Below are 25,852 nucleotides of genomic sequence, written 5' to 3' on the forward strand. Positions count from 1 at the left end.
ACCCTCTCCATTCCCCCTTTGAAAAAAGCCCACCTCTCCTCTACTAGGGACCGTGCACTATCCATTGCAGGCCCTAAACAATGGAACACCCTCCCTACCACTCTCAGGCTAGAGCCATGTTACGCCAAGTTCAGAAAAAAACTTAAAACATGGCTCTTCCGACAAGCCTACCCTGATTAAGTACACCGACTTCTGCAAGTATCTTGCCTACGCCTTGTATATTCCTGTAAATAGTACGTTGCAGTTTTTATTTATTGCTTTAATTCCTCCACCTCCTGCTCTTTGTATACTCCTCCTTGTTCGCCCTCCCTGTTCATTGTAATTTCTACCTTTAAAGTTACATTGTAAACCGGTATGATGTATGCATACTAATACCGGTATATAAAAGTTTTTAAATAAATAAATAAATAAAATAAGATTAGGAGCATACTTACACACGGTAGGCATATTTAAATCATATGGGCAAAAGTGCGTACATAATGAAAAAGTCCAGTGTATCTCTGCTTGCATGCCGATACGCAAGTATATAATGCATATGTGCTCATTTTAAAATTTGCCTGATTTTAATGCAGAGATCCACAGTTTCTACACTTATTTTATAAAAGTACATTCATGTATTTTACGTAATAACCCTCAGTTTATTTGCGGAGACAGGTATTTTATATATGCGGGTAGCTCACTTATGAAAATAGTTACTTCTTCATACTCATGCACTTCCAAGCACCTGTTCGCTGAGACACATACCATTTGACCCAGACCTTTACCAGTTCATCCACACCCTCCACCATTTTATTCAAATCCCCTTCCAAAAACTCCAAAAACAGTTGTGTCTTCATTAGCTGATGTAAAAGCATGTGCACGTGTTTGATGTTGTCTGTGGGTACTCTGCTCACAAAATAGATGAGTGTGCATGTACTTTCTGAGCCCACTCTGCAATGATCTCTTTCTCCATGCACTTTAAACTACATGGAGAAAGTAGCAGAAGTACGTGCAGACTTGTGGCCTTCCAAAAATTTGCTTGGCGCACACAAAGGCTACTTATACACATATCTGCCAATTTTATACCCACAAACCCCGCACAAAATCTTTGAAAATTTACCATAATAAATGTAATTAAGAAAATTTAAAGAGTTATAAACTATTTCTTTTTTCCCTTAACTGTACAATCCAAGCTTCCATGTACATGAAAGTTAGAACTTACCATCAGGTCTCACCAGTGAGTAGACAGAGACAGACACTGTGGGAAAGAAGAGAAAACATCTTTATTACCTCAATCAGTCTCAAAGCACACTCAGTTACACAGAGATGGAAGCTGTCCTTGGACATTTCCAAATACAGAATACATGCAGCTAATACTGACAAAAATTAGTTAATATTTATTTAATAAAACAAAAACATTATTTTGTTAACTTTTATATCCTGTGAGTCATGAAGGCAATAAAAATCAGTCTTGGAAGGAGGGAGGATGTTGGGGATGTGCGCAGAAACATTTTTCATGTTGGTTCCTTCATTCATTTTTTTCTGCCCCCAGAATTTGTTTCATTCATTTCAAATGAAAAAAAAATGGTTTGCTGTTATTGAACATAAGAACATGCCATGCTGAGTCAGACCAAGGGTCCATCAAGCCCAGCATCCTGTTTCCAACAGAGGCCAATCCAGGCCACAAGAACCTGGCAATTACCCAAACACTGAGAAGATCCCATGCTACTGATGCAATTAATAGCAGTGGCTATTCCCTAAGTAAACTTGATTAATGGCAGTTAATGGTCTTCTCCAAGAACTTATCCAAACCTTTTTAAACCCAGCTACACTAACCGCACTAACCACATCCCCTGGCAAGTGTGCAGGCAATGGATTTCCTCATAGCCCATATCTTTCACTGCCCTTTTCATATTTGCACCAGTGTCTGACTTGAAAAAATGAGGAACAGTCCTTTCTCTTCACCATAGCTGTCAGCCCTCTGTCATCTTCCTTATTGTTGCCAAGATATTCATCAAGCTGTGGCTGAAATCCATCACCTGGTTATGCAGCACAACTCACCTGTACCCTGGTGCTTTGCCTCCTGTAGAGCAGCTCCATGCCTTTGTCTCATGCAGATGCCCCCAGTGTGCCATCAGGGAAAGACAGACACATGTAGTGTTCTGGCTAGTCCAGATGTCACTAATGAAATAGCAAATATTGCTTACCTGTAACAGGTGTTCTCACAGGACAGCAGAATGTTAGTCCTCACATATGGGTCACATCACAGGATGAAGCCTGTATGGAATACCTTTCTGTCAAAGTTTCTACAAAGCTTTGACTGACACTGGCACACTGAATGCACTGAGCATGCTCAGCCTGCAATTATCCCTGTGAGCCACAGGTGTCTCCCTGAGTCTCGCGGGGTGGCGGGTGAGTTTCGTGAGGACTAACATCCTGCTGTCCTGTGAGAACACCTGTTACAGGTAAGCAACATTTGCTTTCTCACAGGACAAGCAGGATGGTAGTCCTCACATATGGGTGAGTACCGAGCTGAGGATGCCCGAGAGTGCACCAAATGCACCCAAGACGCGCAAAAGGCGCAATGATGGGGTGGAATTTGGAACGGAGGGCATCCTGAAACCCTTAACAGGTTGGTAGAAGGATGTTGGGTAGTTAAATCGAAAAGAATAAGAGTAGACAGACTGGGCAAACATGGAGCATGCCGGCTAGTCGTATCTAAGCAATAATGGGCTGCGAAGGTATGGAGAGAACTCCAGGTTGCAGCCTGATAAATATGTACAAGCAGCAGCGGCCAAGGGGAAGCTATTAAGGCTGGGACGGATGCAACAGAGTGTGGTGACACACAGTGTTGTAGTAAAATGCCTACTTGTTGGTAGGAAAAAGAGATACAGACCGTCAATTAGGAGGAATAGGTCTGTTTGCCCACTGGAACTCGCAGGTTGACTCTTGCCACAGAAGGAAAGAGTTAGGTGGAATTCCTATGGAATGTAGTGCAATCTAGATAGAATGCAAGTGCACTATTACTGTCCAAGAAGTGGAAAAAACCATCTCTCTCTGGTGAGAGAGAGGTGTTGGGAAAAATGGGCAGAGTATAGACTGAGTAAGGTGAGATGCAACATCTACCTTAAGAAAGATAGGAAGCTGAATACGTAAAACCACTTGGGCACGGAGGAATGCAAGGTCGGATGAGTATGTAACAAGGTGTGTAACTCACTGACCCTGTTGGCAGAAATGACATTTATGAGGGAAAGCTACCAAAATGATAAGGGGAATGGAACAACTCCCCTATGAGGAAAGACTAAAGAGGTTAGGACTTTTCAGCTTGGAGAAGAGACGACTGAGGGGGGATATGATAGAGGTGTTTAAAATCATGAGAGGTCTAGAACGGGTAGATGTGAATCGGTTATTTACTCTTTCGGACAGTAGAAAGACTAGGGGGCACTCCATGAAGTTAGCATGGGGCACATTTAAAACTAATCGGAGAAAGTTCTTTTTTACTCAACGCACAATTAAACTCTGGAATTTGTTGCCAGAGAATGTGGTTAGTGCAGTTAGTATAACTGTGTTTAAAAAAGGATTGGATAAGTTCTTGGAGGAGAAGTCCATTACCTGCTATTAAGTTCACTTAGAGAATAGCCACTGCCATTAGCAATGGTTACATGGAATAGACTTAGTTTTTGGGTACTTGCCAGGTTCTTATGGCCTGGATTGGCCACTGTTGGAAACAGGATGCTGGGCTTGATGGACCCTTGGTCTGACCCAGTATGGCATTTTCTTATGTTCTTATGTTCTTATGTTCCCACGTCAATGGACTCTGTGAGTGGTAAGGGTAGCTGGAATTCTTCCGACATTGGATCCCACCGGGATAGAAACACTCTCTGTAAAGGCCTCAAATGAACAAACGCCCATGGGACCAATTCCAGAGTAGACGCCATCGAGCTGAGGACCTGCAAATAGACCCAGACTCTGGGCAGAGAAGCCAACAAGAGATGCCGAACCTGTTGCATTAATTTAGCAATCCACTCCTCCTGTAGACTTTTCCCACTCGGGTGTCGAACCACGCTCCCAGCAAGTCTAGGATCTGAGAGGGAAGGAGATGACTCTTGGCTTGATTGACAACCCATCCGAGAGACTGCAACAGGTATAAGACTTTGCTGACCGCTAACTCACAGAGTTCTTTTGACTTTGCTCGAATAAGCCAGTCGTCCAGGTATGGGCGAACCAGCAATTCCTCCCATCAAAGAGCTGCCGCCACCACCACTTCCATCATCTTGGTGAAAGTGCAAGTCGCTGTAGCCAGACCGCATGGAAGGGCCTGAAACTTGACAAACATTCCGAGGATCATGAATCGAAGAAATGTCTGGTGAACCTTGTAGATACAGGTAAGCTTCTGTCAGATCCAGGGAAGCCAAAAACTCCCCACTGCAGACCACCACAATTATCAAGCGCAGGATCTCCATCCAAAAATGCGGCACCGAGGGCCTTGTTCACTTTTTTTCAGGTCCAGGATTGGATGAAAAGAGTCCTCCTTCTTTGGTACCTCAAAATAGATGGAATAACGTCCTGTCTTCCACTCTCCCTGTAGAACGGGAAAGATAACTCCTAGGCAGAGCAGCCTGTGGATGATCTGCTGAACAATCTGTCATTTCAAAGGGGATCCGCAAGGAGAGATCAGAAACAGGTCTCGGAAAGACCAAGCAAATTCTAATGCGTAGCTGTGTTCTAGGATGTTTAGAACCCACTGGTCGGACGTTATTTTGGCTTAAGCCTTCTCATGTTGCTCTATGGCTGCGAAAGGTATGAGACCAGGACTGAGACCTCCCCGAGGCTTGTCGCTGACCCGGGAACAGGAGCCTTGCTCTGTTGGAAGCTTCTCTACCCCAGAAAACGAGAATGGGTTGGGAGAAACCTGTAGATGCCTTAGGTTTGTCCTCCGGAAGCTTATGCATTTTATTGTCGCCTAGAGACGTAATTAGCTGCTCCAAGTCTTCACCAAAAAGGAACTTGTCCATAAAAGGGAAAGAGCTAACCTGGGCCTTGTAGGAAACATCAGTCGACCAGCTGCTTAACCATAAGAGCCTCCTTGCTGAGACGGTGGAGACCATCGTCCTGGGGGAGGAACGAAGGAGGTCATATAAGATAAACGCACCATATGCGAGAGTCGCCTCCAAGTGCTCCGCCTGTGCTGAGTCCTGAGGCGGTAGGTCCCTGATAGTCAGCAACTGTTGCACCCACCTCAAGCTTGTCCAAAGCATAAAACTGCTACCGATGGTAGCTCGAATGCCAAGGGCTGAGGCTTTGAATACCTTCGAAATGAACTTCGAGCTTCCTGTCCTGGAGGTCTTTAAGAGCTGCTGCACCTACTACCAGAATAGTGGTGACCGCCGACACAGAGGCATCCACATCTGGAACTTTCAAAACTCTACAATCTCCTCGGGCAACGGGTAAAGTTTGTCATTACCCGGCCCACTCTCAGGCCTGACTCCAGAGTATCCCACTCCTGGACCATTAACTGCTGAACCATATGATGGAACAGGAAAGTCTTGACGGGACTTCATAAACCAGCCAGGACCGGGTCTACCGAATCCTGTTCTGAGACATCCAGAGGGAGAGCAATTCCTAGCACTGTTAGGAGGGTCTAACTCCTCCTTCTGAAACAGGTGAATGATCTTCAGGTCGTCTCCCTCCAGATGTGAAGCCTTTTCAGGTTCCTCATCCTGATCGACCCCAGAAAGGGGCAGAGGGACCGAGGAAGGGTCAGGATGTCCGCCGAGCTCCAAGATGCCCCGACTAGGGCACAAGTCTCCCATGAGGGGCCCCGTATATTTTGGACCCTGAGAGGCCCGTACAGCTCCAGCCACTTAGGGATCTTCCTAGTAGGCCCCTCTATGCGCCCGAGCGGTGACCCACCACTTTGCTGTAACTGACTAGCAGGGTACGCTTTGTGCATGAACAGCACAAAGTCTGGAGTGAAAATAGCTGGACCTGCCTCACCCCCCCCCCCCCCCCCCCCTTTGGGGAATCGGGAATGACATCAGAAAGGTTGGACAGCGAGTCCTGAGGGACCTCAGGACTCAATTGAGCTGGGGATAAATCTGGTGGGAAATCCCCTCCCACAGCCGCCTCAGCTTGAGCTTCCGTGAAGGTTTTCAAAATGGCTGTCGATCTAGCTCATCGGGAATGGGTTAGCCTGAGCCTCCTACCCAGTAGCCCATTTGCCCACACTGCAGGACTTCGCCGCTGCCCCCGATGTGGATCCCGACGATCCCTCCCCACCGGGGAAGCCACGATTGCACAGACCTGTGCAGGAGAGTCGAAACACGGCTTCCCCGCCCGTGGAGCAGCGTGCAGAGCGCAGCATGGTCTCTAGGGGAGCAATCAGGGGAGTGGCGTGGAAGTTGTAGTAGACAGTGTGAGGAGCCCCGGAAGAGAAGTTTTCCTCCCCGTCTGGACCTGAACCCGGACCTATAGTACCCCTAGTCTAGGATAAAACACCAAAACGGGGGACCGGATACAAAATGCCAATAAAATACTGAAGCAGCAAGTAATACAGCACAAAACCAAATGTATTTCACTGTACTACTTTATAACCACCTGTCCAAGTGTGAACACTTGATTAAAGTGCAAAGAAAGACAGGAGAAAAAGATTTCAGTAACCTCAGGTACCAATCACTTCCATATGTGCATAATACAATCATTATAGTGAAAAACTTCCGTCCTGACCCATATAGTTTGTGTAATTTCTTAATCCTTTTAAAAAAAATTGTCAAAACTTATTTTAAATATATATTTTTTGTATGCTGATAAATTCTGAGCGTTACTTATGTGATCCGCTCTGCACATGATTTTGAAAGATGCAGAATATAAAAGCGAATAAATATTCTAAAAAGAATGACCTGAATATTCTTCAAACAACATGGTCCGACATGTCCAGCATTTTACCTATAAATGGCTGCATCAGGGAACAGAAGCAGTGAGCTTGAGAATTTACAGGGTGTGAAGTTACAGTAATAGAAGAACTCTCCAGTAACTTCTCTCTTCATATCTGCGAGTGATGGGAAGTACAGACCTGAGCAGGTGACAGCAGCATCGTCCTCATGATCACAGGAAGCAAAGTCTCCCTTATGGTGAGGACACTCCCACAGCCAGGATTCATTTCCTGCACACTGGAACTCCTCCAGAAGGATGCTTCCATTGCCTGGCCCAAAGTCATCGGAAACAGCAGCTGCTCCACAGCCCAGCTGCCTGCACACAACACTGGCGTCACTCAGGTCCCATCCAGTGCCACAAACTGTTACCCAGGTGCCATCAAGGAGAATCTCCACACGACCTTGACATTTATTCTTCCCATCAGAGAGTCGGAGCTCCAGATCAGATGCTGAAAGGACAAAAAGAAACTCAATATTAGTAAATACCTTTAGGTGGTGGTGAAACTTTTCTGGAATTGTAAAATCTCCTTATCTGAGAGGCTGAGGATTTTGTCAAGTTGTCCCTTTTCTATTCTAAGTCCAAAATGTATTTAACATATTTATTACTTAAAAATTTCATCCAAAGCTGCATATGAAATAACATGTGGAATATGCAAATGTTTAGCCACATTGAGAGTATATCCTGGCAGTGTGTAGACTGGGGAGGAAAAGTATGGACTTAGATGACATTTTCAAATCTAATCAGGCACTTTTCCAGCAAAATTCTAATTGCACCTAAAGCACTCAACAAAAAAGAAATAGATCAGGGTCCAACTGACCACATCACAGAGTGACAATATTCAGCCCTCCAAACCAGGCAACCACTCTCCAGCGAATCACAGAGGAGAAGTGGGACTCATCTGGATCTTTATCTTTGTTGAGGTTTATTTACCACTCTCTGCCATAGCCCAGAGGGATTTACATCTTATGACATCCATAATCATAAAATAAGAACAAGTCCCACCTCCTGTATATACAAGTCCCTGGGTGGGACCTATTTCTTGATTGGACCGCTCTTATCGCACAATAAAATTAATCCTAAACTGCACTTCATTGAATACCACTACATATTTCTTTCTTTACACCATTAGTTAAAAATAACGCTATACGCTCTTTAATGTGTATTGTCTCCAGAACACCACAGTACTCCCGATGTCCGGGGTGTTGTCTCCCCTGGTATTATTATTTTTAACTGATACTCCACTGTCCCCTAATATCTCTTTTTCCTGCTAGTGTATATTTCTGGGATATGTGTCTTCAACCCCCAGAACCCTTCTCTAATTTTAATTATTCTCTCCCTACAGATATTCTGACCAATCAATTTCTCGGTTCAACCCTTTGGGAGCTACAGTCTCCCACGTATAGATACATTTTTGCTCCATTTGTATCAGTTTCAAATTCATGTCATCCCCCTCGTGGATGATCTTGTATTTGAAAAATCACCGCCACTTTGAACTCTTCTGGTAAATGTCCCATTTCTTGCCAGTGGTCAGTTAATGGTGCACCTTCGATCAAATGTCTTAAACGACTTATGTGTTCTGTATCCTATTTTTGATCTTCCGCATAGTTTTGCCTATGTATACCTTATTACAGGGACACCACAAAGCATATACCACCTTTGTAGAGTCACACCTGTATTGATCCCTGAAGAAAAATGTCCTTCGTCCTGGGATATCCAATTCGGTGCCAACGTGCAAATAAGCACATGCAATACATTTTCCACAGATTTTTTGGCTTCCTTGTTGGTCATTTGCTATAGTGCTGATTGGTAACAAATTGGAATGAACCACCAGGTCCTTCAAGTTTTTAGCTTTAGTAAGGGCAAACATGGGTTTCTCTTGAAAACTAGGGTGTATTTGTAAGATTGGCCAATGTTTTAAAATGCTCTTCTTCAACATCTGTGTTTGCGGTGTGTACGGTAATACACATACTAGCCTCTCATTAGTTTGACCGACTTTAAGTTTTAGGAGCAGATCTCTATTTGCCCATCTCGCCCTTTTATAAGCTTTTCTCACTATTGAAGCTGGATAGCCTCGCTGCAAAAACCTGTTTCTCATATCCTCCGCCTGAATCTTGAACTCTGATGTCGTGGAACATAATCTTCTCAATCGAAGGAACTGACCCACTGATAGATTGTCTCTTAGGTAATTTGGGTGAAATGATGAATAATGCAGGAGTGTATTCCTGTCTGTGGGTTTACGAAAAATTGTAAAGTTGAAACCTTCTTGGGATAATCTGATTTGGATATCCAAAAATGCTATACTTCGATTACTGTATTGGCTGGTAAACTTCAAATGTGGGTTACATCCATTGAGCCACTGTATAAATAGCTTCAGTTCTTCTTCTTCTCCTTGCCATATGACGAATATATCATCAATAAATCTCTTCTATAATTGAATGTGTGTGTTGTATGAGCTGTTATCTATCCACTTTCTCTCAAAAGCCGACATATATAAATTGGCCAAATCGGGAGCCATAGTGGCTCCCATTGCTGTTCCCTTTATCTGCTTATAATAATTCCCCAAGAAAGTGAAATAATTCTCTTGCAAAGCTATACTGGCCAATTCTTTAATGAAAGCATTCGGGATCCTCTGACGTGTCTGTGCAGTTGTTAATGTGTCTGTAATGACTTCTATTGCTTCATCCTGTGGGATGCTTGTATACAAAACAGTGACATCTATAGTAACCAACAATGTTGAATCTAGAATTGGGTGGTGATCTTGTAGAATTGTCATAAGGTGTGCAGAGTCTCGTATGTATGACGGAATCTGTGGTATAAATTTATGCAACGAGCGGTCCACAAAACGTGATAAAGGTTCTAAAAGCGACCCTTTTGAAGACACTATGGGTCGCCCTGGTGGTGAATGCAATGACTTGTGGATTTTGGGTACTGTGTAAAACACCGGGCACGTTGGGTGTTTCACTGTTAGGAAGCGCGCTTCCCTTTCTGTAATCCATCCTGCTCACAGGGCTTGCTCAACTGTAGAATCAATCACCTTTTTGATCTCTTTGGTCGGATCTCCATCCAGTCTTTGATAGTAGGTGCTGTCATTGAGCTGGCGTTCCACATCCTGTATATACTGAGTCCTATCCTGTACCACTACAGAGCCACCTTTGTCCGCCGGTTTTATGACAATTTGCTGGTTGTCCCGGATCTCCTTAAGTGCCTGTGTCTCAGCAGGTGTTAAATTGTGGACTCGTGTCGGATGTTTAATCACCTTGTTAAAACTTTCCTTCCGTACTACTTCTGCAAACGTGTAGATTACCGGGTCTATAGGTCCCAGAGGTACCCATGTGGAAGCGGGTGCCAGATTATCCTTATGATGTACCTGACTGACAGAATTTGCAAAAAACAACTTCAACCATATTGTCTAATAAATCTGTGTAGGAATTTTTCCCCTTCAAAGGCTGTATATTTATTGACTGGCATGAAAGAAAGGCCCTTATTTAACAGTGATATTTGGGCTTCCGTTAGGGTTACAGATGATATATTGATAACCCCCTCTTGAGCTATTACTCCTATCTGTTTCTGGTTTGTCTCGTTCGTCCGTACGGATGTCGTGTACTGCCCTGATTTTCTTTTAATCGTTTGTTGTCTTTGCGTGACGTGGTGTGGTCTAAAAAATGAGGATCTGTTTAAGTTGTAATCTCATCACCAGGTCTCTCAGTAGTAAGTTTTCCCGACCTTCCTTCTTCTTCCGAAGAATCATCTGATGAACCAGCAAAAGTTACTTTAGGCTTCATGTTCAATTCCTAGCAATTACCACAATCTCCTGTTAATGTACCTCATCAAATCTTTGTAAATGTACCTTGTCAAAGTTAGATTAATATATTATGTTTAATTTTTTCATATCACTTCTCCGCTCCAAGTTGTACTTATCCCTGTTTTATTGTAACTGTAATTGTTTTTTGGTTCAACACATGTTATTTACTTTGTTCTCTATACCTTTCATCACTCCCCTGCTTATTGTAAACCGGCATGATGTGACACTCTCACGAATGCCGGTATAGAAAAAAAAAACTAAAAAAAAAATGTATTTTTGATTCTGATTAGACATCCATAGATATACATTGCCCTTTTTATAATCTCCTTCATCCTGAAGGAATTTCGTTAACTTAAATTGTTTGATTTCCTCCCTGAACTTATCCATTTGTTCTTGTAGTTCCTTAAATGATTGTTGGTACTTATCTTCTGGTTCTGCTTGATGGATTTTTTCTAATGCTTTCTCTATTTCTTCTTTAATTTGAACCGCTGTTGTTTGAGCTTTCTCTATTATTAGGATCATAAGATCCAATGAGCATTTATTGAGAATTTTATTCCAATTTTGTAAAAACTCAGGATCCTCCCCATACAGTCTTGGTTCTTTTTGTATTCTTAATCCTCGTGGGATTCTTTGTATCCGGCAATATTCAATTAAAGTGCCTGCATGTAACTCTGTTCATATAAGCCTTTTCTGTGATGCTGTCACCGAGTTCCACTGATCTTTTTTCTGTCCATCCTGTGTGGTGAATATTGATGGTGCTACTAGAAGTGCCTGCAGTCTTGCTTCAGAGAAGGACAATGTGTTGTCCCAGGTAGTCATACTGGTCATTATTTTCGAGGTTATTTTCTGTCCAGTATTCACTATGCACCAACCAACCTCTTTCCTTCTATAAAATTATTCTGCAACATCCACTGATTCAAGGGAAATCCCTGCTCGGTGGTTTTCTTTGTACAGAAGCTATATCAAAGGATAACCACTTTTTAGTTATCCCTCGTATTAGCCCCGTGTATTACTCTTTATTATTCACAGTTATCTTCTTTTCTTTTTTTCTTTTTTCACTTTTACTAATATTATCCCTTCTCCCTGGCTGCTTATCTGACCCAATAATTCATTTTTCTTCTCATATACTTATCTAGGCTGCCGCCCTCATTACTTCTTATGGGTTCGGATTCGCCTGCCTGACACTGGCCATGTTTCGGCACCGCGTGCCTGCTTCAGGAACTGCGGGAGAAATATCTACTGTGTCCGATCCGGGTTCACAGTCTAAAAACGTTTCTTAAACACATAAAATCAAACACAATGCTTTACAACTAACCTCCAACGTAAATGCAATTCCTACCCCCTCTCAAGTATTTAGTACTTACTTTTCTCTTTTGTACTGTGTGTTTCAAGTGAACGGCGCCCTCAGTTCATGACTCCAGCGCCTCTGTCTATTCCGTTTTTAAAGCTACCGCGGGCTAATATCTCCCTGTCCTTCCCAGACCGAGGTTACCTCAGGTGCAAACACTTAATCTAAATTATCACCAGTACTTTCTCCACACCTTCCCACTATTCAACTCCCATACATACGTCCTCTATGCGAATCTTCATGATTTATTTTCATTTTCTATTTTTTATCAATTCCACCCACTGAATCCAATAATTAAGACGGGGGAAGCAGTAACTAGTGGGCGGCATTGTTGATCACTGTTCAGACTTGAAATAAAGACTAGAAAATAGAGCTTTGTATATAGGTTATTGATATGGACATATACATACAAAGTGGATAGGAGATATGGAGCAGACACTCTGATTACGGTGATAGTGGTGATCGTAGTGATCAGTGGGTGGGACCGCGTTAATCAGTTACATAAGAACATAAGAAAATGCCATACTGGGTCAGACCAAGGGTCCATCAAGCCCAGCATCCTGTTTCCAACAGTGGCCAATCCAGGCCATAAGAACGTGGCAAGTACCCAAAAACTAAGTCTATTCCATGTAACCATTGCTAATGGCAGTGGCTATTCTCTAAATGAACTTAATAGCAGGTAATGGACTTCTCCTCCAAGAACTTATCCAATCCGATTAGTTTAGTTCAGCGTTGTAAAGTGGGACTACATGTAAAATGCGGACATGGTGGTACTCAGTTCCCCATCAGGTCCGTTGTGTAATAGAGTACAATCGGTCCACTGCAGGGAGGGGCCCCAACCAGGTCCGATAATTACAATAGCGGGAAGAATTGAATTCGGGCAGGTCTGACCCAGCATAGCAATTTCTTATGTTCTTATGTTCTTAAGAGAAATCTGAGGGTGACTTACATGGCACAGTAGATATTACCATTAGAAGCTTTCTGGGCAGACTGGATGGATCATTTAGGAGCAGATAGTGGATAAACAATGCCTCTAGGAGATATCTTCCTTGGAAGCAGATCAATCAGACAATCATAAGACCTATAGGTCTATAGGACCTATAGGGTGGTAATGCTTTTATGTGCCTTTTGCTGAAGATTTCTGCAAATGCCTTGTATTGAGGAGGACACGGAAGGACCGGGGTTGGAGTTTGGGCTACTGGTACTGGTGGGGAGACCTGAGTGAGACATTGTTGGTGTCAGGAGGCCCCCAGTGGGCAATTTGCAGAGCCTGCCAATCTATAGTGGGACTATACTGAGAGGAGAGGATCACCTTGCTGGTGGCTGAAAGGAATCAGTAGGTTTTTGCTTGGGACATTTTCTTTTTTAAAAGTATTAGGGCAAAGTTAACTATTTGGGGATATTATTTAGTGTGTTTGTGTGTTTGTGCCTTTAATAGTCAGAAAGGCAGTGAATAAATAAGTTAGACTGTTTGCATTTTTAAATAGTCAATAAGGTAGCAGTAGGTAGTGTGTTTATTTTTAAAAAGTCTGCAGAACTGAGTGTTCTCCAGACTTTTAAAGAGTTGAGTGTTTGTATTTAATACTAAATGAGTGCTTGTATTGAGAAAAAAAAAAAAAGTAGCCAGAAGCTAGAAATAAGCTAGGAGCAGTGTATACCAAAGTAAAAAAGTTGAATAGTTCAGCTCAGTTACTCACCTTGGAAAGGTGTTGAGGTAGTGTGATTGGGTTTGAATAGGGACCAACATTTGTTAATCAAGGGAGAAGTGAGTCACTCAGGCTGACTAAGTGTGAAGGTTGTGTGTTTGATGTGAATAGGTACTATTCTTTGTTAATCAGCACAGCAGTGAGTCACTCAGGAAATCTAACTGAAGAGTCACTCAGGAAATCTAACTGAAGTGTACATCTCCTAAGGGATTGTTTTGCACTAATTTACCAGGAAATCTAACTGAAGAGTCACTCAGGAAATCTAACTGAAGTGTACATCTCCTAAGGGATTGTTTTGCACTAATTTACCTTAGAAGCACATTATAAATTAGAAGGAAAGAGCTCAGTAACCCACATTCCAGTGGGAACACTGAGAGGAGAGGATCACCTTGCTGGTGGCTGAAAGGAATCAGTAGGTTTTTGCTTGGGACATTGTCTTTTTTAAAAGTATTGTGCCAAAGTTAACTATTTGGGGATATTATTTAGTGTGTTTGTGCCTTTAATAGTCAGAAAGGCAGTGAATAAACAAGTTAGACTGTTTGTATTTTTAGTCAGTCAATAAGGTAGCAGTAGGTAATGTGTTTATTTTTAAAAAGTCTGCAGAACTGAGTGTTCTCCAGACTTTTAAAGAGTTGAATGTTTGTATTTAATACTGAGTGCTTGTATTGAAAAAAAAAAAAAAACCACAAACACCCCCCCCCCCAAAAAACCCCAAAAAGTAGCCAGAAGCTAGAAATAAGCTAGGAGCAGTGTATACCAAAGTAAAAAAGTTGAATAGTTCAGCTCAGTTACTCACCTTGGAAAGGTGTTGAGGTAGTGTGATTGGGTTTGAATAGGGACTAACATTTGTTAATCAAGGGAGCAGTGAGTCACTCAGGCTGACTAACTGAAGTTAGACTGTTTGTATTTCCCAACCCTCGCCCATCCCTTAATTTATAGGTAGGTGCCACTTTCACAAAAAAAAAAAAGCATCAACAAAAACTTTATTGAGAATTCGATCAGACCCTGGTAGGCCACTACCAGACATATAGTGAATTCACTAATACATTTAAAGGAACTTAGACACATTCCTACTCCCATAGCAACCTAAAACTTAACTAGGAACTGATCAAAATTGAGATGAAGGCAGCAGTCGAGCAGCAAGAGGGGGGCTTCCCAGTCTTTTGCATCGAGTGTCACATGTATGATTTTTTACCCACCAGTGAGAAGTTGTACATGTGCATGCGATGCAAAGAGCTCCTGGCTCTCAGAGAACAAGTCCGATCTCTGGAGGCTAGAGTGGCAGACCTGGAGGAGCTGAGGCAGACAGAGAGGTATATAGATGAGACCTTCAGGGACATAGTAGTCAAGTCCCAACTTCAGACTGGCAGCCCTGGTGCTGCCTTGGAGGAAGAAGGTCTCATAATGGGAGAGCACCAACCAGGTGTAGCAGGAAAGGATCCTGTAGCAAGGACCTGCTCTCCAGGTGATGCATTGTCCTTTCGCACTGAGGATATCTCCCCAAGGCCTACTGCCCAGGAGGGAAGGGTTAGGTCGGCCGTCATAGTTGGTGATTCGATTATTAGGAATGTAGATAGCTGGGTGGCTGGTGGGCGTGAGGATCGCCTGGTAACATGCCTACCTGCTGCGAAGGTGGCGGACCTCACACGTCACCTAGATAGGATTTTAGACAGTGCTGGGGAGAAGCCAGCTGTCGTGGTACATGTGGGCACCAACAACATAGGAAAATGTGGGAGGGAGGTTCTGGAAGCCAAATTTAGGCTCTTAGGTAGAAAGCTTAAATCCAGAACCTCCAGGGTAGCATTCTCTGAAATGCTCCCTGTTCCACGCGCAGGTCACCAGAGGCAGGCAGAGCTCCGGAGTCTCAATGCGTGGATGAGACGATGGTGCAAGGAAGAGGGATTCAGTTTTGTTAGGAATTGGGGAACCTTTTGGGGAAGGGGGAGTCTCTTCCGAAGGGATGGGCTGCACCTTAATCAGGATGGAACCAGACTGCTGGCGCTAACCTTTAAAAAGGAGATAGAGCAGCTTTTAAACTAGAACAAAGGGGAAAGCCGACAGTGGCCCAGTAGCGCATGGTTCGGAGAGAAGTATCTTTAAAGAATACTAATGATGCATTAGAATTAGAGCATCCCGACAGTGAGGTTCCAATAATTAGAAAAGTAGTCCAAGTGCCTGTAACTAAAAACTCACCTGAGCTAAAAAATTCTAGCTTATCCCTATCAATTAAAAAGCAGAATGAAAATACAAACAAAAAACAAACTTTGAAATGTTTGTATGCTAATGCCAGAAGTCTAAGAAGTAAGATGGGAGAATTAGAATGTATAGCAGTAAATGATGACATAGATTTAATTGGCATCTCAGAGACATGGTGGAAAGAGGATAACCAATGGGACATTGCTATACCGGGGTACAAATTATATCGCAATGACAGAGAGGAGCACTCGGGAGGAGGTGTGGCACTTTATGTCTGGGATGGCATAGAGTCCAACAGGATAAACATCCTGCATGAGACTAAATACAAAATTGAATCTTTATGGGTAGAAATCCCTTGTGTGTCGGGGAAGACTATAGTGATAGGGGTATACTACCGACCACCTGGTCAAGATGGTGAGATGGACAGTGAAATGCTAAGAGAAATTAGGGAAGCTAACCAAATTGGTAGTGCAGTAATAATGGGAGACTTCAATTACCCCAATATAGACTGGGTAAATGTATCATCGGGTCACGCTAGAGAGATAACGTTCCTGGATGGAATAAATGATAGCTTTATGGAGCAATTGGTTCAGGAACCGACGAGAGAGGGAGCATTTTTAGATCTAATTCTCAGTGGAGCACAGGACTTGGTGAGAGAGGCAACGGTGGTGGGGCCGCTTGGCAATAGTGATCATAATATGATCAAATTTGATTTAATGACTGGAAAAGGAACAGTGTGCAAATCCAAGGCTCTCGTGCTAAACTTTCAAAAGGGAAACTTTGATAAAATGAGAAAAATTGTTAGAAAAAAACTGAAAGGAGCAGCTACAATAGTAAAAAATGTCCAAGAGGCGTGGTCATTGTTAAAAAATACCATTCTAGAAGCACAGTCCAGATGTATTCCACATATTAAGAAAGTTGGAAAGAAGGCAAAACGATTACCGGCATGGTTAAAAGGGGAGGTGAAAGAAGCTATTTTAGCCAAAAGATCTTCATTCAAAAATTGGAAGAAGGATCCAACAGAAGAAAATAGGATAAAGCATAAACATTGGCAAGTTAAATGTAAGACATTGATAAGACAGGCTAAGAGAGAATTTGAAAAGAAGTTGGCCGTAGAGGCAAAAACTCACAGTAAAAACTTTTTTTTAAATATATCCGAAGCAGAAAGCCTGTGAGGGAGTCAATTGGACTGTTAGATGATTGAGGGGTTAAAGGGGCACTTAAAGAAGATAAGGCCATTGCGGAAAGATTAAATGATTTCCTTGCTCCGGTGTTTACTGAAGAGGATTTTGGGGAGGTACCCGTACTGGAGAAGGTTTTCATGGGTAATGATTCAGATGGACTGAACCAAACCACAGTGAACCTAGAAGATGTGGTAGGCCTGATTGACATACTGAAGAGTAGTAAATCACCTGGACCGGATGGTGTACACCAAAGGGTTCTGAAGGAACTCAAAAATGAAATTTCAGATCTTTTAGCAAAAATTTGTAACCTATCATTAAAATCATCCATTGTACCTGAAGACCGAGGGTGGCTAATGTAACCCCAATATTTAAAAAGGGCTCCAAAGGCGATCCGGGAAACCAGTGAGCCTGACTTCAGTGCCAGGAAAAATAGTGGAAAGTGTTCTAAATATCAAAATCACATAACATATAGAAAAACATGGTTTAATGGAACAAAGTCAGCATGGCTTTACCTAAGGCTAGTCTTGCCTCACAAATTTGCTTCACCTTTTTGAAGGAGTTAATAAATATGTAGATAAAGGTGAACTGGTAGATGTAGTGTATTTGGATTTTCAGAAAACATTTGACAAAGTTCCTCATGAGAGGCTTCTAGGAAAAGTAAAAAGTCATGGGATAGATGGTGATGCCCTTTCGTGGATTACAAACTGGCTAAAAGGAAACAGAGTAGGATTAAATGGACAATTTTCTCAGTGGAAGGGAGTGGAAGTGGAAGTGGAGTGCCTAGGGATTTGTATTGGGACCCGTGTTTTTTAATATATTTATAAAGGAAAGGAATACGATGAGTGAGGTTACAAATTTGCAGATTATACAAAATTATTCAGAGTAGTTAAATCACAAGCGGATTGTGATAAATTGCAGGAGGACCTTGCGAGACTGGAAGATTGGGCATCCAAAATACAGATGAAGTTTAATGTGGATAAGTGCAAGGTGTTGCATATAGGGAAAAATAATCCTTGCTGTAGTTACATGAATTTAGGTTCCATATTAGGAGCTACCAGCCAGGAAAAAGATCTTGTTATGGGAGCTCTGAGGGAGCGGTCCCACTCGAGGGGATTGTGTGCCCTTGAGCCTCAGCACAGTTCCAGACGAATCCAAGAAGCACCGAAGGTAGGCGAGGCACATCCCAGCATGGGTGGAAGCTGACAGTCCAACCCTCTGCCGGACCTGCATGCTTCTGGAACCAACAATCATGATGTTGGTAAAGAACAGTCCTCCGACTGTTCCCGGCCCTTTCGGACCTGCTGCTGGAATGGCAAGCAGCAGCAGGTCGGACTCTGGACCAGGGCAGACGAAGGCTCAGGACAAGCCACTGGAAACGAAGACACAGGAACAAGGCACTGAAGATGATGACTCAAACGAGGTTCATGGAATTCAGGCAAGAATTCAGAAGCAAGCAAAGTACTGGGTTGAGCCCTACCATGCAGCGTGCCCTACACGGCCCACCGTAAATGGGCGGACTCAATGGGCTGGTCACGGACCACGCTAGAGTGTGAAGCAGGCTCCAGACGAGGTGTGGAATAGCTGAAGCTGGAACATGGTGAAGATACTGTAGAAGTCTGTACCAAGGCACGCCCTACACGCAGGAATGGCACAGGTTCAGTCAGACTCTTAGGCATGGATGGAGCAAGCTCAAGTATCCAAGGGCGAGACAGAATTCAAAATACAGTATCAAGACGGAACTTGGCTTCAGGCAAGGATACAAGACCAACATGGGACTTGGCTTCAGGCAGGAGGGTCCCTCCGGAGGCTTGAGCTGCGGACATGAAGAAGGATGGCGACGAGGAACCAAGGGTAGCGGGCATCAAGACAGGATCACGGACATCAGGAACGGAACATTGGGAACAGGTAACACAGGACATGGAGCTCCAACGAAGAACATAGACCTGACGGAACGCTGGAAGGAAACTCCGATGCAAGGCAAGGCAGAACTGAAAGCAGGCAACTCGCTGGGAGGATTTCCGATGGGCCACACCTGGCTGGCCCTATAAGTATAAAGAGAAGCTGCGGGCCGACCCCTTAGAGAGAAGGGCGGGGCCCAAACCAGAAAGTCCAAGCTGAGACTGGAGCAAGCCTCAGGCAGGCCCCAATGACATCGAAGGCCTCTCTGGCCGTGGAGCAAAATCCGGAAAGTCAGTTCAGGCGAAGACCTGGCTTTGGAGCAGCCTCCAGAGAAAGGTGAGAGGCCTCCCGTGGCTCCAGCTACGGGAGGAATCGTAACAGATCTACGCATCATAGTGGATAATACTTTGAAATCGTCAGCTCAGTACACTGCAGTAGTCAAAAAAGCAAACAGAATGATAGGAATTATTAAGAAGGGAATGGTGAGACCACACCTTGAATACTGTGTGCAATTCTGGTTGCCGCATCTCAAAAAAGCTATAGTTGCAATAGAGAAGGTACAGAGAAGGGCGACCAAAATAATAAAGGGGATGGAACAACTCCCCTATAAGTAAAGGTTGAAGAGGTTAGGGCTGTTCAGCTTGGAGAAGAGATGGCTGAGGGGGGATATGATAGAGGTCTTTAAAATCATGAGAGGTCTTGAACAAGTAGATGTGAATCGATTATGTATACTTTCGGATAATAAAAGGCCAAGGGTCACTCCATGAAATTAGCAAGTAGCACATTTACGACTAATTGAAGAAATTTCTCTCATTCAATGCACAATTAAGCTCTGGAATTTGTTGCCAGAGGAATTGGTTAGTGCAGTTAGTATAGCTGAGTTTAAAAAAGATTTGGAGAAGTTCTTGGAGAAGTCCATTAATTGCTATTAATCAAGCTGACTTAGGGAAAGGCCTCTGCTATTACTGGCATCAGTAGCATGGGATCTTCTTAGTGTTTGGGTACATGCCTGGTTCTTGTGGCCTGGTTTGGCTTCTGTTGGAAACAGGATGCTGGGCTTGATGGACACTTGGTCTGACCCACCATGGCAATTTCTTATGTTGTTATGTTCTTATATTCCTTCAATCAGTCTTCACCTTTGCAAGGAGTTGGTCAGGGAGTCGGACTGCTCCTGGATCTTCAGTTCCAGCTCTTCGTCCCAGGAGACCTCTGTGATCCTTCTTCACTTCTTCAAGGCACTCTGTTCCTCGTTGGTACTCCTTGTCTTCGTCCATGGTTCCTGAACCTCCTTCATCTTTGTTCCATGTTCTGGTCTCTCGACGGATCCCGTCCTCTTGTCTCCAGATGTCCAGAAGTCCCCGCATCTCCAGATGTCCAGATTTCTTCCTGTCTTCAGATGTCCCTTGTCTCCAGATCCCTTGTCTCCAGATCCCTAAAAGTCTCCCTGTCTTCGGATGTCCTGACGTCCCCTTGTCTTCGGATGTCCAGACATCTCTGTCCTCTGATGTCTTCGTCCGTCATGTTCCAGACGTCCCAGAGGACCTCCTCTCTAGAGGTCCCTGATATCCAGATGCCATAGATGTCCAGAAGCCTAAATGTCCAGATGTCCCGGGGTACCGGTGTTCTTTCGTATCGAATGTCCTACGTTCCAGCACTGATGTTCCGAGTTCTGATCCTGAAGTACCGTCAGTCCCTAGCTCCGGGTCCAGTGGTGCCTCGCCCCGGTCCTCGTTTCCGGCTGACTTTCCTGGGAGTAAATCCGTATCTATTCGGTGTCTGAGTTTGGTGGCTGGAGCCCTCTTCCGGATGGATCTGTCTTTGAGCACGGCCCAAATTCCTCCTTTGTCCTGAGCCTGGAATTTGTTGCCAGAGGATGTGGTTAGCACAGTTAGTATAGTGTTTAAAAAAGGATTGGATAAGTTCTTGGAGGAGAAGTCCATTACCTGCTATTAATTGAGTTGACTTAGAAAATAGCCACTGCTATTACTAGCTAGAGATGTGAATCGTGTCATCGATCGTCTTAACGATCGATTTCGGCTGGAAGGGGGAGGGAATCGTATTGTCGCCGTTTGGGTTTTTAAAATATCGTGAAAATTGTTAAAATCGTGAACCGGCACACTAAAACACCCTAAAACCCACCCCGACCCTTTAAAATAAATCCCCCACCCTCCCGAACCCCCCAAAAATGCCTTAAATTACCTGGGGGTCCAGCGGGGGTCCGGAACGACCTCCTGCAATCTAATCGTGTTGTCTTCAGCCGGCGCCATTTTGCGCCGCCATTTTGCAAAATGGCGGCGCAAAATGGCGCCGGCCGTAGACAACACGATTCAACTGCAGGTCATTCCGGACCCCCGCTGGACTTTTGGCAAGTCTTGTGGGGGTCAGGAGGCCCCCACAAGCTGGCCAAAAGTCCCTGGGGGTCCAGCGGGGGTCCGGGAGCGATCTCCTGCCGCGAATCGTTTTTCCGTACGGAAAATGGCGCTGGCAGGAGATCGACTGCAGGAGGTCGTTCCGGACCCCCGCTGGACTTTTGGCAAGTCTTGTGGGGGTCAGGAGGCCCCCCCCAAGCTGGCCAAAAGTCCCTGGGGGTCTGGGAGCGATCTGCTGCCGCGAATCATTTTTCGACCCCCCACCTCTCCCTGTTCCCCACCGGGATCAGCCTACCTGCGCGATCCCGGGGTCCGGTGTCCGGGCGGCGGTGGAAGGAGCTCCCCCGGCAGGGCGAGCGCTTCGGGAGGGCCGGGGCATGTGTCAGGGGCGCGATGGCGTTGCCGTGCAGGCGCGCGGTGACGTCATCGCGCCGGCACGTAGCGACGCGAGACCTCGGGCCTCAAATACCAAGCGAGCGCCGGGCCAGGCCCTTTTCGGCTGGCCAGCGATTCGCGGCAGCAGATCGCTCCCGGACCCCCAGTGACTTTTGGCCAGCTTGGGGGGGCCTCCTGACCCCCACAAGACTTGCCAAAAGTCCAGCGGGGGTCCGGAACGACCTCCTGCAGTCAATCTCCTGCCGGCGCCATTTTCGTACGGAAAAACAATTCGCGGCAGGAGATCGCTCCCGGACCCCCGCTGGACCCCCAGGGACTTTTGGCCAGCTTGGGGGGGCCTCCTGACCCCCACAAGACTTGCCAAAAGTCCAGCGGGGGTCTGGAACGACCTCCTGCAGTCGAATCGTGTTGTCTACGGCCGGCGCCTTTTTGCGCCGCCATTTTGCAAAATGGCGGCGCAAAATAGCGCTGGCTGAAGACAACACGATTCGATTGCAGGAGGTCGTTCCGGACCCCCGCTGGACCCCCAGGTAATTTAAGGCATTTTGGGGGGGTTCGGGAGGGTGGGGGATTTATTTTAAAGGGTCGGGGTGGGTTTTAGGGTGTTTTAGTGTGCCGGTTTTCCCGCCCTCCCCCTTCCCCTCCCCCTTCCCCCGATTTACGATTTTTTTCACGATAAATCGGGGGAATTGTTATTGTATCGTGGCTCTAACGATTTTTGACGATTTAAAATATATCGGACGATATTTTAAATCGTCAAAAAACGATTCACATCCCTATTACTAGCAATGGTAACATGGAATAGACTTAGTTTTTGGATACTTGCCAGGTTCTTATGGCCTGGATTTGCCACTGTTGGCAACAGGATGCTGGGCTTGATGGACCCTTGGTCTGACCCAGTATGGCATGTTCTTATGTTCTTATGCGCGGTCCATGACCAGCCTCTTTCAGGTTGTGTAGGGTGCGCAGTGGGATAGGGTGGTCTGTGATCAGGCCACGTCGGCTATGTAGGGTGCCTGAGGGGCAGTGCCTGTCTAAATCTCTGAGTATCCTGAGTCCTTATCCTCATCTGAGTTTTCCCAAGTTCCAAGTCCTCATCGGAGTATCCGGATCCTCGCTGGACTCTCTAGAATCCACCTCTGATCTTCATCCACGGCTGAGTGTCTTGCGTCTGAGTTCCAAGCTATTTCATGTAGCCAGCCAGACCCACTGGTAGGGGTCCCCATGGACCCCTATCAGTGGGTAGGGGTCCATGGGAACCGCAAGCTGGCATCCAGTCTCTCGCCGCCAGTCAAAAGCCTGCAGCTGGACTGGGCCGTGGCGCAGGTTGGGGCCTGGGGGCATGCTATTGGCGAGGCCATCCCCTAATAGTGCATGGTGCCCTGGCACAGGAAGCCGGAGGGTAGTATCTTCTCTGGTGGTAGAAGGCATTGTGAGGTCCCTGATGCAGGGACTTGCGCACAGAGGACAATGGGTCTGAGATGCTGGCTGAGAGCTGCTGCAAGGTCTCATGATGGTCCCTGAGCTGGGCAACCGTGTCTCTGAACTTGTCCCTGAAGAGATGTTCTCTGGTGTAGGGCAGGTCTGCCAGCCTTTCCTGGACCTTTGGCCGAAGGCCCGAAGTCAGGGAATACGTCGGGCACTAATGCTCGCAGCTGATACCCTGGCCGCCATCTCGAAGACATTGTAAGTTGACCTTACCTCATGCTTAAGAACATAAGAACATAAGAAATTGCCATGCTGGGACAGACCAAGGGTCCATCAAGCCCAGCATCCTGTTTCCAACAGAGGCCAAAAACCAGGCCACAAGAACCTGGCAATTACCCAAACACTAAGAAGAACCCATGCTACTGATGCAATTAATAGCAGTGGCTATTCCTTAAGTATAATTGATTAATAGCCATTAATGGACTTCTCCGCCAAGAACTTATCCAAACCTTTTTTGAACCCAGCTACACTAACTGCACTAACTACCTTCTCTGGCAACAAATTCCAGAGCTTTATTGTGCGTTGAGTGAAAAATAATTTTCTCCGATTAGTCTTAAATGTGTTACTTGCTAACTTCATGGAATGCCCCCTAGTCCTTCTATTATTCGAAAGTGTAAATAACTGAGTCACATCTACTCGTTCAAGACCTCTCATGATCTTAAAGACCTCTATCATATCCCCTCTCAGCCGTCTCTTCTCCAAGCTGAACAGCCCTAACCTCTTCAGCCTTTCCTCATAGGGGAGCTGTTCCATTCCCTTTATCATTTTGGTTGCCCTTCTCTGTACCTTCTCCATCGCAACTATATCTTTTTTGAGATGCGGCGACCAGAATTGTACACAGTATTCAAGCTGCGGTCTCACCATGGAGCGATACAGAGGCATTATGACATTTTCCGTTCTATTAACCATTCCCTTCCTAATAATTCCTAACATTCTATTTGCTTTTTGACTGCTGCAGCACACTGAGCCGACGATTTTAAAGTATTATCCACTATGATGCCTAGATCTTTTTCCTGGGTGGTAGCTCCTAATATGGAACCTAACATCGTGTAACTACAGCAAGGGTTATTCTTCCCTATGTGCAACACCTTGCACTTGTCCACATTAAATTTCATCTGCCATTTAGATGCCCAATCTTCCAGTCTTGCAAGGTCCTCCTGTAATGTATCACAGTCTGCCTGTGATTTAACTACTCTGAATAATTTTGTATCATCTGCAAATTCGATAACCTCACTCTTCGTATTCCTTTTCAGATAATTTATATATATATTGAAAAGCACCGGTCCCAATACAGATCCCTGAGGTACTCCACTGTTTACCCTTTTCCACTGAGAATATTGACCATTTAATCCTACTCTCTGCTTCCTGGTTTCCAGGCCCTTTTGTACCACTGCCTCCAGCGCATCCTGCTGCTGTTGAGGCAGGTGCTCTACCAACTCTTGAACTTGTTTCCACAAGTTCCTGTTGTATTGAGCCATGTACAACTGATAGGAGGCGATACGGGCAATAAGCATTGCCCCTTGAAAGACCCTCCTTCCAAAGGCATCTAGAGCCCTATGCTCTCAGCCTGGAGGGGCAGAGGAATGGATATGAGATCTCTTGGCCTTTTTTAAGGCAGACTCCAAACCACAGACTGGTGGGGGAGCTGGCGTTTTTGAAAGCCAAGGGCCTGTTGGACCAGATAAAGGGCATCTGTCTTCCGGTTGACCAGCAGGACAGAGCCCGGGTGTTCCCACATTCTGTGTAGAAGTTCTAAGAGAGTTTCATGGATTGGGATGGCTACTACCTCCTTCGGGACATCCACAAACTGAAGAACCTCCAGCATTTTGTGGTGGGCGTCCTCCTCCATGAGGAGTTGGACTGGAATGGCTTGTGCCATAGACCAGACAAAGCCCTGAAGGAAAGATCTGGGGAGAGTAACGTCTCTCATCCGGTGAGAATTCTCGGAAGGCAAGTTGCCAGAGTCTTTGGAAGAGGATTCTGATGAATCATCACCCCAGGGATCGTATGGCACATCCTCCTCACTAAGGTCCACAGGAGGACGGTGATGTAAGCTAGTGCCCATGCCCATTGGTGGTGGCATCAAGGGTTTTCTTAGCAACCTCAGTGCTGGGCACCTCAATGACATCAATGGTACCGGAATTATTATGAATGTATGAAGAATAGAAGTGCAGAAAAACTTTTTGGTCTTATTCACATATGAGCTTTATTTTCAAACAATGGCTGCTCCTTTTAATGCAACGAAATTTTCACAGCAAATTCCCCAACACGGACCGTGTTTCGCCAGTCCGGCTGCCTCGGCGGGGGGGGGGGGGGGGGGGAGAATTTTAACAAACAAGCATCTGCAATGCAAAAACAGGTACAAATAGACCAAAATAACCAAATGGGTCCAAAAGCAAAGATAGTATGATACAAAACTTTCCAGCACATCCCCCATTAACAATTGCTATACAGATGGAAAACATACCTGTTGTCATTGATGGTGCCAGGGGCACAGAGGGCCGTGAGGGAACAGACGGTCCTGGGACTCCCGATGTCCCGGGTATGGACTC

At 45.1% G+C, this 25,852-nt stretch overlaps 1 protein-coding gene across 1 annotated transcript in view; it reads right to left on the bottom strand.

The window, feature by feature from the left end:
• The window catches only part of LOC115096248 (deleted in malignant brain tumors 1 protein-like), a 223,263-nt gene that overhangs the window by 133,783 nt on the left and 63,628 nt on the right, over positions 1–25,852 (bottom strand). Inside the window, exons 10-11 of the mRNA XM_029610757.1 lie at positions 7,052–7,360; positions 1,202–1,237 (exon numbers count right to left, since the gene is read on the bottom strand). Coding sequence (XP_029466617.1) covers positions 1,202–1,237; positions 7,052–7,360 — 345 coding nt within the window. The remainder of the gene's footprint in view (positions 1–1,201; positions 1,238–7,051; positions 7,361–25,852) is intronic.

This window comes from Rhinatrema bivittatum, chromosome 7, assembly GCF_901001135.1.
Source record: "Rhinatrema bivittatum chromosome 7, aRhiBiv1.1, whole genome shotgun sequence".
Lineage (NCBI taxonomy): Eukaryota > Metazoa > Chordata > Amphibia > Gymnophiona > Rhinatrematidae > Rhinatrema > Rhinatrema bivittatum.